The sequence below is a fragment of the Euprymna scolopes genome, chromosome 46 (genome assembly GCF_053919585.1).
Source record: "Euprymna scolopes isolate OS-2025 chromosome 46, ASM5391958v1, whole genome shotgun sequence".
In the NCBI taxonomy this organism is placed as follows: Eukaryota; Metazoa; Mollusca; class Cephalopoda; order Sepiida; family Sepiolidae; genus Euprymna; species Euprymna scolopes.
In genome coordinates, this window is record NC_136527.1 from 142,046,767 (window position 1) to 142,060,501 (window position 13,735).

The 13,735-nt window shown below is 33.3% G+C and overlaps 1 protein-coding gene across 2 annotated transcripts in view; it reads left to right on the plus strand.

Moving 5' to 3' along the window:
• Positions 1-6,962, plus strand: part of LOC145270780 (uncharacterized) — a 33,382-nt gene extending 26,420 nt beyond the window's left edge. For both annotated transcript variants that reach the window (XM_080126375.1, XM_080126376.1), the window contains exon 2: positions 1,949-6,962. In XM_080126375.1, the coding sequence (XP_079982501.1) occupies positions 3,074-4,594 (1,521 nt within the window). In that variant the 5' untranslated portion in view covers positions 1,949-3,073 and the 3' untranslated portion in view covers positions 4,595-6,962. The remainder of the gene's footprint in view (positions 1-1,948) is intronic.
• Positions 6,963-13,735: the final 6,773 nt, after the last annotated feature.

Consider the following 13,735-nt stretch of genomic DNA (forward strand, 5'->3'; position numbering starts at 1 on the left):
TTGCTGGCTAATATAATTTGTGTAAAAACTTACACAGATGATAACACACAAATAAACATTTTTTTTTCTGATTGCTGGCTAATATAATTTGTGTAAAAACTTACACAGATGATAACACACAAATAAACATTTTTTTTTCTGATTGCTGGCTAATATAATTTGTGTAAAAACTTACACAGATGATAACACACAAATAAACATTTTTTTTTTCTGATTGCTGGCTAATATAATTTGTGTAAAAACTTACACAGATGATAACACACAAATAAAAAATTTTTTTTCTGATTGCTGGCTAATATAATTTGTGTAAAAACTTACACAGATGATAACACACAAATAAACATTTTTTTTTCTGATTGCTGGCTAATATAATTTGTGTAAAAACTTACACAGATGATAACACACAAATAAACATTTTTTTTTTCTGATTGCTGGCTAATATAATTTGTGTAAAAACTTACACAGATGATAACACACAAATAAACATTTTTTTTTCTGATTGCTGGCTAATATAATTTGTGTAAAAACTTACACAGATGATAACACACAAATAAACATTTTTTTTTCTGATTGCTGGCTAATATAATTTGTGTAAAAACTTACACAGATGATAACACACAAATAAACATTTTTTTCTGATTGCTGGCTAATATAATTTGTGTAAAAACTTACACAGATGATAACACACAAATAAACATTTTTTTTTCTGATTGCTGGCTAATATAATTTGTGTAAAAACTTACACAGATGATAACACACAAATAAACATTTTTTTTTCTGATTGCTGGCTAATATAATTTGTGTAAAAACTTACACAGATGATAACACACAAATAAACATTTTTTTTTCTGATTGCTGGCTAATATAATTTGTGTAAAAACTTACACAGATGATAACACACAAATAAACATTTTTTTTTTCTGATTGCTGGCTAATATAATTTGTGTAAAAACTTACACAGATGATAACACACAAATAAACATTTTTTTTTTCTGATTGCTGGCTAATATAATTTGTGTAAAAACTTACACAGATGATAACACACAAATAAACATTTTTTTTTCTGATTGCTGGCTAATATAATTTGTGTAAAAACTTACACAGATGATAACACACAAATAAACATTTTTTTTTTCTGATTGCTGGCTAATATAATTTGTGTAAAAACTTACACAGATGATAACACACAAATAAACATTTTTTTTTCTGATTGCTGGCTAATATAATTTGTGTAAAAACTTACACAGATGATAACACACAAATAAACATTTTTTTTTCTGATTGCTGGCTAATATAATTTGTGTAAAAACTTACACAGATGATAACACACAAATAAACATTTTTTTTTTCTGATTGCTGGCTAATATAATTTGTGTAAAAACTTACACAGATGATAACACACAAATAAACATTTTTTTTTTCTGATTGCTGGCTAATATAATTTGTGTAAAAACTTACACAGATGATAACACACAAATAAACATTTTTTTTTCTGATTGCTGGCTAATATAATTTGTGTAAAAACTTACACAGATGATAACACACAAATAAACATTTTTTTTTTCTGATTGCTGGCTAATATAATTTGTGTAAAAACTTACACAGATGATAACACACAAATAAACATTTTTTTCTGATTGCTGGCTAATATAATTTGTGTAAAAACTTACACAGATGATAACACACAAATAAACATTTTTTTTTCTGATTGCTGGCTAATATAATTTCTGTAAAAACTTACACAGATGATAACACACAAATAAACACCAAATATCAAACTTGTCTTTTTATTATGAGTTAAGTCTTGAGCAGCATTTTTTGATCTCTTATTTAAACAATGACAAAGAAACAGATTTTTTAATTGATATATTTTATAATTGCCGAATGTAATTTCTGATTAAATTTACACAGATGAAAAAATTTAATTATTAAATTTTTTTATTTTCAGGTTTCAACCCAGAGAAACTAAAAGGATTCCATTTAATTGGTATATTATATATTCAATATTGAACCCTTCTTGTCCTGGATTTTGGCCAAAGCAACAATAACTGTAAAATAAACTACAACATTGTTAAGTGGTTGATCCCGAAGACGAAAATATTATTTTTCAGTTTAAACTGAGCTAGCTTAATATGTCCCATGAAAGGTATATATTTGGTTGAAGTTGCTGAGTGGGTTTTGCTACAGTTTTGATTTATAATTACTGATTGATTGTTGAGGATTGAGGCTAGTTTTCCTAGTGTGAGCCTGGTGGCATACCTTTCAACATCTGTCTAATCAATTGTATACCCGGATGTACTTGCATCAATTACATCTAATTAAAAATGAAAGAAACAATATAATTTAGAGTGTTTGATCAAACTCTAAATTACATCTAGAAAATTATATTAAACACTTCTGGTCCTGGATTCCAGTCAGACAAAGTAATGATCAGTAAAAATATACTGGATGTAAATTGCTGAGTGAAATTTGCTACAATTTTAAATAATAGTGTGAATAGTGTAAGGTACTGAGTGGCCAGCGTTGAAGCTAGTATTCCTACAGTGAGACTTTACTTGATTTATCCCTTAAGCAGCCAATCATATACCAGGATGAACGCATATAAATTTCATCAAATAAAAAAAGAGAGAAACCATATAATTTATGGAAATTGAAGTTGCTGAGTGGGCTTTGCTACCATTTGGAATAATAATTACTGAATGACTATTGGTTCAGTATTTTCCACCAGTTCCAATTTTAAATTATATTTCAAAAGACAAGAATCATTTGGTGCAACATGTGTGATTCGTCATTTATAAAAGGGCTAAAATATGTCCCACAAAAGGAATATATTCATTAGAACTTGCTGAGTGGGCTTTGCTACAGTTTTGAGTAATAATTATGCAAGTCACCTTAATGAACGAATGTTCATGGTCGAAGCTAGTATTCATTCGGCTTTATTTCATTTATTCCTTAAGTGGCCAAAGGATGTTCTCATATTAATTTCATCAACAAGAAAAGGAGAGAAACTATATTTTCAACCAGTCACAATTGGCAATTACATTTCAAAACACAAAAATAATTGCAGTGCAATATGTGCGATTCGTCAGAATTTAAAATGCATATGAAAGCAGATACTGAAGAGGAAACATTCACAGGTGAAGTTTCTGATTCAGAATTTTCTCATAAAGATCTGTTAAAAGGCCATATGTCCATACACACTGGTGAAAAAACTTTTCCAGATTGTGGTTCAACATTTTCTGATGAAGACAGTTTAAAGGATAATATGTCTGGACACATTGATGAAAAACCGTTTTCAGTTGAAGTATGCAGTCCAACATTCTCTAACAAAGACAGTTTAAAAAGCGAATCGTCCGTATGCGGTAGTGAAAGTGTTTTTCATTGTGAATTATGTAATTTAGCATTTTTTCATGCACGCAGTTTAAAAAGCCATATGTCAAAAAAGCACACAAAAACAGATACCGAAGATGAAACGTTCACAAGTAAAGTTTGTGGTCCAAAATATTCTCATGCAGGTGCGTTAAAAAGTTACACTTGTGATAAGACTTTCTCAGATGAAGTATGTGGTTCGACAATTTCTGATGAAGATAGTTTAAAAAGTCAAGTGTCCATACACAGTGGTCAACAAACGTATTCACGTGACGTGTGTAGTTCAAGATTTTCTGATGAAGAAAGTTTTAAAGGTCAAATGTCCATGGGTGAAAAACCTCATTCAGATGAAGTGTCTAGTTCGACAGTTTCTGATGCAGGCAGTTTAAAAACCCATATCTCTATACACAATGATGCAGAAAGTTTAAAGGGTCAGGTGTCTGTACATAATGATGAAACATCTAATGCAGGTGACGTATTCATTTCAACACTGCCTGGTGTAGGCAGCATAAAAAGTCACGCGTCCATAAGCGAAAAGCCTTTCCCTTGTGAATTATGTAGTTCGACATTCTCCCATGCAAGCAGTCTAAAAAGCCACATGTTAAAACATAGTGGAATAAAGCCTCATTCGTGTCAAGTTTGTGGCTCGAAATTTTCCCATGCAAGCAGCCTAAAAAGCCACGTCTCAATACACACAGGAGAAAAACCATATCCGTGCGAAACATGCGGCTTAGCTTTTTCAAGACGCTACACGCTGAAAACTCACTTGAAAACGCACACCGGCAAAGAACTCTTCCACTGTGACTTGTGTGAATCGACATTCAAAACACGAGCAGAACTAAAAATTCATACAAGGATGCACAGTGGAGAGAAGCCGTATAAATGTGAATTTTGCGATGCTGCTTTCTCTCAACAAACGCATTTAAAAAGTCATATTTTCACACATACAGGTGAAAAACCATATCAATGTGATATTTGTAGTTCAGCATTTTCAAAGCGGGCGAGTCTGAATCGTCATCTTGTCGTACACACGGGCGGCAAAGCATATAAATGCGAATTGTGTGATTCAGCGTTCGCTCGAAAAGAACATTTGAGTCGACATTTGAAGATACATTCGGGTGAGAGACCACATTCTTGTTATGTGTGTGGAGCGACATTTTCACAGAAAACGAATTTAAAACGACACATGTTCAAACATATCGATAAAAACGCTCTTTTAATTTGAATAGATGTGCATCAAAAATGTCATATTTTCACACATGCATAACACTCATTTGACAGAAAACCTAACTTCAACATACATAAGCTTACACATACTGGATTTAAACGGGAGAGAACTTGAATGCCTACTAGACGCTATCCCCGAGTGTCTAAGGTCTCTCTGTACAGGGATTTGTCAGAACAATCTGACATGAGGATACTTTTTCCTAGAAGTAAACCCCGATTAAATATTAAAAATCACATAGTATTCGCTGCCCAAATAAGATCTCCTCACGATGGCTAACCCACAAAGTGATGTTACCTCAAGTAATAGCATAAAGCTGGATACTCTACCAAACTAGGTAAATTCTTGTCCTGCAATCCAGTAAGACCAAAAGACCAAAACAAAATATATACTACAACGTATAAAAATGTTTAATTAGGGAGAGGAAAATTATGTTCTCAATTTCTTTACTAACTCTGTGTTTGAGAGATAAAGAACTTAAATGAAACATTCGAATATCTATGTATCTCATATAGAGTTCAAGTGTTAGCCCCAGGTAGGTGGCCCCTTGATTTCTGAGAACTTCAACTGAATTAAAAATAGAATAAAACAAAAAAGAGAAAAACCACTTAATAATGCTCAATAAATTCTCATTTAAAATGAAACAGCCAAACTCATATGGGAAATTTGAAAGCCTACCAGACAGAACTTGAATGCCTACTAGACAGAGTTTGAAAGCTTACTTGAGAGAACCTGAAAATCTACTGAAGAAAACTTGAAAATCTACTAGAGCGAACTTGAATGCCTACTTATGAGAACTTGAAAGCCTATTGGAGAAAACTTGAATGCCCACTATACAGAGCTTGAATGGCTACTGTACTTGTATTTGTTTTAGTTATCATTATTGATCGGTTGTGCCGGCCCCACCAATTGCGTTAGTCACATATTGAATTGAGGCCGACCATGGCTGACAATCCGATGCTGCAGCAGCCATGAGCGTGAGCCATTCATGGTTCCAGCGTCATAGACCATAGCGGACCCAGAATCAACTCGGAGTCTTTATCCAAGTCTTCAGCTGTCCACTGCGATGTTTCTGCCAGCCTTGCAGTGAGGGGTGGATGACATTGCCCCGTCGATGATGAAAGGCATGGCCAAACAGCATAGATGCCCCTTGATGTCTGAGAACTTCGACTGAAGTAAAATAAAAAAAAAAGAGTGGAATGCCTACCAGACACTCAAGTACGATAAAAAAAATTGCTTGAAATAAAAAGAAATGTACGATTTCATTTTAATATTAATAAAAATATTTTTTAAAAATAAATTTTTTTTTTATTTTGTTTCTATTGTAAATATGTTTCTCTGTACAGGGGTTTGTCAGAACAACCTGGCATGAGGATACTTTTTCCATAGAAGTAAACCCTGACCAAATATTCAAAATCACATAGTATTCACTGGCCAAATAAGATTTCCTCACTATGGCTAACCCACAGTAGCTTTTACGAGGAATGGTGCATCTTCTCCAAGTGATGTTACCTCAAGTAATAGCACAAAGCTGGATACTCCACCAGACTGGATAAATTCTTGTCTTGGAATCCAGTAAGACCAAGAGACCAAAATGAAAAATATACTACAACGTATAAAAATGGTTAATTGGGAGAGAAAAAGTATGTTCTCAATTTCTTTACTAATTCAGTGTTTGAGAGATAAAGAAATTTAATGGAACATTCGAATATCTATGTATCTCATATAGAGTTCAAGTGTTTGCCCCAGGTTTTGGGCCCCTTGATTTCTGAGAACTTCGACTGAAGTAAAATAAAACAAAAAAATAAAGAGAAACTTGAATGCCTACTAGACACTGTCCTCGAGTGTCTAAGGTCTCTCTGTTCAGGGGTTTGTCAGAACAACCTGGCATGAGGATACTTTTTCATAGGATTAAACCCTGACCAAATATTCAAAATAACATAATATTCGCTGCCCAAATAAGATCTCCTCACTATGGCTAACCACCATTAGCTTTAACGAGGAATGGTGCAGCTTCTCCAAGTGATGTTACCTCAAGTAATAACACGAAGCTGGATACTCCACCAGACTAGATAAATTCTTGTCCTGGAATCCAGTAAGACCAAGAGATCAAAATGAAAGAAAAGTATTTTATCAATTTCTTTACTAACTCAGTGTTTGAGAAATAAAGAACTTTAACAGAACATTTGAATGCCTATGTATCTCATATAGAGTTCGAGTGGACCTCTTGATTTAGTATTCACGGTGCAAATGAGATTTCAATATTGCTAACTTACATTAGCTTTTACGAGGAACTTCAACATAAGCTTACACAGAGAGTGTGAGTCACCTGGCATCCAGTTGTAAAGGAACTTTATTAGAGAACAAATAAAATAAAGGTTTTTTTTATGATGTTGAATATATTTTAAAGTTAAAAGCTTTATAAAAAACCTTAGGATTGTGTATTTGTCTTTTTATCCTGTAAGACAAAAAGATCTACAAGCTTCTTTTCAAGGGTCTTAGATCATTTGTTGGTAGTTTTTTCTCTTTCGGTCTTTCGATTTGTTCGATCTTTCGATGGAGCTTAACAATATTCAATATAATAGATTCCTTTTGCCAAAAGCTATATGAAGCTTATAATAGACTTGGACAAGACGTGGAACGCACCTCAAACTATTTTAAAGATTCTATCAAAACTATGTTTGGAGAATAATATTAATTGGGAGACTCTAACACATAACATTGTAGTTCTTGAATAATCAAATTAATATATATAAGATATTAATATATATATATATATAATATCAAATTAATATAGGAACTTAAGACTATAAATAAATAAAAAACTGAATGTGGAAAATATTTTAAAGTGAAAATCTTTATGAAAACCCTATGTAAGGGAACCTAATTAAAGATCAAACATAAAGTGATATTTTTTTTTTTATTTTTTTAACTAGAAGAATACTAGAAAGGATTTTCAGGCTTAAAAACAGTCTCTTAATCTTTTAATCTCTTAATCTTTTAATCTCTTAATCTTTTAACCTCTTAAGTAAAAAAAAAAAGAAGTAGAGAGTGAATCACTTAACATCCAACTGCTGGAAGATGACTACTAAGGATATGTGACACAACTTCTGCATCGTTTTATGTATATACAGGGTGGGCCAAAATAAGGGTCCTATTTTTAAAAATTTATAAATTCATGTAAGTTTCCTTCTTTCTTAGAACTGCACGCCTGTGGAATTGTCTTCCGTTTTCCTGCTTTCCGGCTGACTACAATATGGTTGTGTTCAAGTCTAAAGTAAATAAGTTCTTGATAAGCCGTTCCATATAAGTTATCAAATTTACCAAATTTTCATTACTAATGATTACTATATTGACCAATTTCTACTGTACACTCTTTAACCCTTATCCTTGAGTGGCCTCTGGGCCTTGATAATGTGGTGATGCCTTTGTAAAAAAAAAAAAAAAAAGTTTTAAGAAGTGTTTTTCGGCCAAAATTTGTTTTGTTTATTTCAAAAAAATCTCGGAAGTGTCAGTCTACACTCATAAAGTTTGGTGAGTTTAACTTTTATTTTGTAGAAGTTATTCAAATTTAAAGATAGGACCCTTATTTTGGCCCACCCTGTATATATATATATATATATATATATATATATATATATATATATATATATATTTCCTTGGATTTTACGTGTGCAAATGGAAATTCAATTAACTTTCTTGAAGTTACATATTTGGATTTTACCGTCACTGGATTATTTATCTTCCACCAGACTATGCATGCACATGTAATCACCTTTTTCTTCACCATATTCCCTCTGCTTAACTTTTTTGTTATCAAGTAAGATCTTTGACTTACTTGTTGTTTCATCAAATACTTTTACATGCAAAATCCGATCCTGCATTTTGCTAATTTCTACCCTCTGATGAGAAGGAAAGTATTTCTTCGAAACTCTGTGGATTAAGGACTATCCACTTATCAAGTGTTTCTTTTTCAGATTAAATGTTTTTAACTCATTTCAAAGTGTTTTTTAACATGTTTTATTAACTGTTTGCTCGTATTATAAGCTCTATCTCCTATTTGGTTTTATCGAGCTTTTACATCTGGCTGAGATAACTTTATAAATATTAATTCTTTAATATTTATATTATACTTTATTTTACCATCTTGGATCATTTTGGTAAATTTTAATTGTAATTTTTATTTTATATATATATATATATATATATATATATATATATATATATATATATATATATATTATTCAGAAAAAAATGAAATACAATAAATCTACTGGTGTGCAAATCCAGTGCTTATCAGTCTTACAAAATATTATTGGATGTAATATTTTGTATAAGACAATCCCAGCTAAATAAAATTGCTCAATATACTTAATAGAGCAAATAAATCATAATTTAGAAATTTAAAATTTGTGATTTGAAAAAGTGAAATTTCAAATATAGAAATTTTATTGTATGCTAGACAAAGAATACAGTATAGTAAAATATATTTCCTTAACCCATGAGTTTTCGATGTTTATACATCTCCTCAGAGGAAAAATATTAGCAAATATTATAAAAGGTTTGCACCATATATGTATGTATATATATATGTAAATATATATATATATATATATATATACAGGGTGACCCAAAAAAAACGGGCCTAGACTCTAATTAGGCCCCATTTCTTAGTGCTTTGTCCGAACCAAATTTAACACAGTTTATTCTGGGGTCTTGGTGTACTTATGGTCGTTGATTCTGCCATGTCCTGTAAAATAAGGGCAATCGATGAATAAATAATGGAGATATTTGTGGGGGGTCACTCTGTGTATATATATATATATATATATATATATATATATATATATATAATGTATTTATTTGCTTCCCCACCAAAGCAAATTAGGCACAAGGCCGTATTTAATGTGGGGTAAAAACCAGCTCCCCTAAAAGTAGGCAAAAAGGGGGCACTCTGGGTACTAAAAATGATAATTATCCCAGTATAGAGGGTTTCCCCTCCATTGACTCGTACAAATTATCTTAAGTGCAGCATCTGCAGAACAGATACTATACTTTGATCTTGGCTCGAAGAATGATTGTACTGCTGTGATATCGCATCTGAAAACAGTTGAGACTAGTGGCCTGATGATGTTTGACTTTAGAAGAAATCATAGCTGAAACATATGTGCACATATGTAGCAAGTAATATTTGTATAAAAAAGAAAACTTTGCATATGTCAATATTTGTTAGAAATCGATATATCAACTGTTAGAACACTCAAATAAGTTCAATGGATTAACGAAAGAGAGAGAGAGAGAGAGAGAGAGAGTTCCACAATCCAACAGTTTTTGGAATGGAAGGTAAAGCAGGGAAGATAAAAACTTCTTGACTAAGAAATCAAAGAAATCTGAGAATCGTGGGATCCTTAAATGGAACACGTACATCAAATCTGTTGCCAAGCCTGTTGGAAAAATGGTGGGATCTTTCTATCGATCCAGTAGATATCTCACTGCTGATGCAATTCTCTATCTATATAAGAGCCAGATACGTCCAAGGATGGAATACTGTCGCCACATCTGGGCAGGAGCTGCTAGAAAGAACTTGTCCTGCCTTGATAGAGTTCAAAATAGACTTCGTAGCCTCGTAGGAGATGTCCTTTTCTCTTCCCTTCAACCTCTTTCTGACAGAAGAGATGTAGCGAGTTTGTCTCTGCTTTATCGTTATTTTCATGGCAAGTGCTCGACTGAGCTTCAATCTATGGTCCCCCCCTCGCCAAACTTTCACAAAAAAACACTCGTCTAGCTGAAAACACTAATCAATAATTCCCCCCACTCTTTATCGGTGCCTAAACCTAAATGTAGATTCCATGAACAAAGTTTCTTTCTTATAACTGTATGCCTGTGGAACTGTCTTCCATTTTCCTGCTTTCCAGCTGACTACAATATGGTTGTCTTCAAGTCCAATGTAAACAAGTTCTTGATAAGCCGTTCCCCTTAAGTTAACAAATTTACTGGATTTCCATTACTGACAATTACTATATTGTCCAATTGACCACATGCCATATCAGTATTTATAGAAAAGAGCAAAACGTTTGTGAAACAGAGTTTTTAGAAATGTAGAAAATTACGCTTTTGAAGTTGACGAAGAACATAGAATAGATGTTCACTGGTGTAATTTTTTTTAATTACATTTTCACCCCAAACAAGGCGCATTGCCACTTTGATGTAGGGGGCTACTATTAGGGACATAAGCTACAGGGGTACTATGTAGGGAGTTGGGCATCAAGATGTCGGTTCACATTACACTTGAACTTCTGCATGTCAGTACAGTTTAGGAAGCAGGAACCCAAAAGGGAATTCCAAAGTCTAGCTGTTCTGGGGAAGAAACTACTGGAGTAGAAGGCTCTCTTACATCTAGGGATCTCTACCGTGAAGGGGTGAGATTTTGCTGATTGTCGGGTTTGTCGATGGGGTAAAAGTGCTTGCAGTTCGTCGGAGCATTCACTGTTAAAGTAAACAAACAGAGAGAACAGTAAACGATACTATGTCTGATAATCGATTTGCTGACATCGGGAATACCATCGGGTTTGAGAAAGTGTTTGAAACGATAGAGCAGACTTTGTGAGAACCAATTTCCCCACTCCTATTCATAGGCTATTCATATGCTACATATCTCGTTTTCTCCTTTCTAATTATGTAGGCGCATACAAATACAGTTGAAATCCGGGATTCTGTGGCCTTACGATACAGTTTTTTTCAGGTTACGATTTGGAATGTGATGTTTGAGCCACTTCCAATCTAAAAATGCACTTGAAAATATGCTGACGATAGAACTTGCCAGAAAACCTAACTTCAACATTCATAAGCTTACACATACTGCTAAAGGGGAGAACTTGAATAAGACACTGTCTTCAAGTTTCTAAGGTCTCTCTGTAAAGGGGTTTGTCAGAACAACCTGGCATGAGGATACTTTTCCATAGAAGTAAACCCTGACCAAATATTCAAAATCACATAGTATTCACAGCCCAAATAAGATCTCCTCACTACAGCTACTCCACAGCTTTTCTGAGGAATGGCGCAGCTTCTCCAAGTGATATTACCTCAAGTAATAGCACGAAGCTGGATACTCCACCAGACTAGATAAATTCTTGTCCTGGAATCCAGTAAGACCATGAGACCAACATGAAAGATATACTACAATGTATAAAAATGATTAATTGGGGAGAGGAAAATTATGTTCTCAATTTCTTTACTAACTCAGTGTTTGAGAGATAAAGAACTTTAATGGAACATTCGAATATCTATGTATCTCATATAGAGTTCAAGTGTTAGTCTCAGGTCGTGGGCCCCTTGATTTCTGAGAACTTTGACTGAAGTAAAATAAAACACTAAAGTTCAAGTGTTAGCCCCAACATTTCAACTAAGCTGGATACTCCACCAGACTAGATAAATCCTTGTCTTGAAATCTAGTAAAATCAAAAGTAAGAGTGTGGTGTCATCAGCAAATATACCCATCTCAGAGACAATTTCATCCGGGAGATATCAATCATACCAGTTATCATATTTATAGAAAAGGCTGAAACTAGCAGCGTTTGTGAAACAGAGTTTGTAGAGAAGAAAAAATGTAGGGTCGAATTACAAATACGCTTTTGAAGTTTATGAACAACCCTCACATAGAATAGATGTTCGCTGATGTAAATACGAGAACAGTAAACGATACTATGTCTGATAATCGATTTGCTGACATAGGGAATACCATCGGGTTTGAGAAAGTGTTTGAAACGATAGAGCAGACTTTGCGAGAACCAATTTCCCACTCCTATTCATAGGCTATTCATATACTACATATCTCGTTTTCTCTTTTCTAATTATGTAGACGCATACAAATACAGTTGAAATCCGGGATTCTGTGGCCTTACGATACAGTTTTTTTCAGGTTACGATTTGGAATGTGATGTTTTTCTGGCTCCTGGTTACACTTTTTTTACCTTTACTCCCGATCTGAAATGGACACGTATATCAAATCCATTGCCAAAGCCACTGGAAAAATGGTGGGATCCTTCTACTGCTCCAGGAGATATCTCACTCCCGATGCAATTCTCTGGAAGGATATATGAGTCCTTATTTGCCAGAAGACTTAACTTTAATATGCATATCCGTATGAATAGTATTGGAGAAGACTTGAATGCATATGGATATAATTTTTGGAAAGCAGCTCAGAAAGCAGGGATCAAAAAAAAAAATTAGAACTTGAATGCCAGAAAACCTAACTTCAATGCACATATTAGTGAGGTCGAGTATGTATTCGACCTCACTAATATTCCTTAATAAGAATTGAATGCCTACTGGAGAGAACTTAAATACATACAAGAAATAAAATGTATTCCTATGGAGAAATCTTGAATGTATACAAGAATACAAACAGATATGCAATTTAGGTTGTAAAGATAGCCTCTAACCTTGCTTGTCAAATTACTGGCTTATGTAGCGATTAATTTTTTAAATAAATTTTTAATTTTGATATTTAGATCGTAGTATTATTCATTCTTTATCTTGTACAAATTTATCTTACCTTCCCAAACAAATTTATCTTACCTTCCCAAACTTCAATAGAGCGTTTGGCGCCATTTGTAATTTCTAAAACATTTAGTGTAGTACGTCAGTTGGTCACACGCCAGTGATTGGCTGATAGTCTCACACATGTATATGAAGAGAAATTGGAATCTTAGGGAGATATCAATCATCTCAGTGATTATAGGTGCCACAGGGCTTATGAAAAATAACTTTAAAGCCTATCTAACTAGTGTTCCTGGTGAACCAAGTGCAAGAAAGACCCAGGCAATTAAGGGTCTTGAAAACTGTGTGAATGTTGACAGCTAGTTTGGCTTATAACGCAAAATAAAAAAAGAATTAAACTAGATAAAACTTGAATGCCTACTGGAGACTTTATTATTATGGCTATGACAACAGCATATTCTTATCATTGTTTTGACTCTCGAGTATATATCCGACAAGGTTAATCAACCGAGAACCACATGATCTATGAAAGCATATAAGATATCAATGGATATACACTCGAGAGTCAAAACAATGGAAAGAATATGCTGTTGTCCTAGCCCTAGTTATTGGCTAGCATGTACTTTAAAAACATATGCATAT